At 37.6% G+C, this 1,069-nt stretch overlaps 1 protein-coding gene across 1 annotated transcript in view; it reads right to left on the minus strand.

Moving 5' to 3' along the window:
* Positions 1-103: 103 nt before the first annotated feature.
* Positions 104-1,069, minus strand: part of LOC119592328 (cell division cycle 7-related protein kinase-like) — a gene marked incomplete at its 3' end in the record, with an annotated part of 3,141 nt that continues 2,175 nt past the window's right edge. Inside the window, 2 exon segments of the mRNA XM_037941156.1 lie at positions 104-332; positions 876-966. Of these exon segments, the coding sequence (XP_037797084.1) occupies positions 104-332; positions 876-924 (278 nt within the window).

A 1,069-nucleotide genomic window follows, 5' to 3' on the forward strand; every position in this document is an offset into this window, starting at 1 on the left:
AAAGACTGAAGTCTAGAAGGAAAAATAAAACTGAATTCACGAGAGGGTGTATTAAAGGACACAGCCACTCTCTGGCTTCAATCTTCTCATGGAAGAAACCTACCCAATAAGCTTGAGACATTTCAGTTCCATGTAGACCCTTGATGGGTGAGACGTAGGTATAATGTGTTTGATAGCAAAGTGATGCCGGCCATTGATGGTGGTGGTGTGTTTGGTGCGAGCCAAGTACACAGAGCTGAACGTGCCATGTCCAATACACTGACTGATAACAAACAGAGACTCTAGCTGAGGCACAGCATCCCGAAGGAGTGCTATATTGTCTTGCTCCTCATCTAGAAAGTCAAAAAAGCATGTTGCATTAGATCAATTATAGTTGTAAACAGGTTTTGTAAATGCAAATAAAGTTGTTGATAAAGATAAAATGTGAGCATGAAATCTGATTGTTACAAGCAGTTATGCAGGAAATCATTTCTTTTTAGGATCAAAGGGAAAAAAGAAAACCTCAATAAGTAAAGCAAAAGTATCTCAGAAACTAAATCATTCTGGACATTGATCTGTTTTAAATAATGAGAAAAAAATCAATTCAGAGATACAACAGGCATACAAGAGCCTATTTCATGCAACACTCATAAAACAAAGGCAGACCAAATATGGAAAAGGGTTATAAAGAAAAAAAAATCCATTTCAACCCAATGCTCAAATTGCTGGTGCTCCTGTGCAGATCCAAACTCTTGAAAAATAATGTAGATGCTTAATACAGTATCAAACCTGGTATAAATTGACTGCAAGAACATGCATTACTCATGTCCTTTGAACATAAAATGAATTTTCACTTTATCAGTGTATCTAGTTCTAAAGTAAATAAAGTTTCTTACCTGCTCTGGATGTCGACCCACCAGGGCTAACAACACCCCTAACATCCATGAGTGACACAGACGTGGCTTCTCCTTACACAGCATCAGCCGTCTAGAGAGAAGAACCAGGAGTTACTACCTTTATTTATTGACATTAGCAATCCAGTACACAGGATTCAAATAATTTACATAACATTCCAGTTCCAGTGTTTTCC

Source organism: Penaeus monodon, chromosome 30 (genome assembly GCF_015228065.2).
Source record: "Penaeus monodon isolate SGIC_2016 chromosome 30, NSTDA_Pmon_1, whole genome shotgun sequence".
Taxonomy (NCBI): domain Eukaryota; kingdom Metazoa; phylum Arthropoda; class Malacostraca; order Decapoda; family Penaeidae; genus Penaeus; species Penaeus monodon.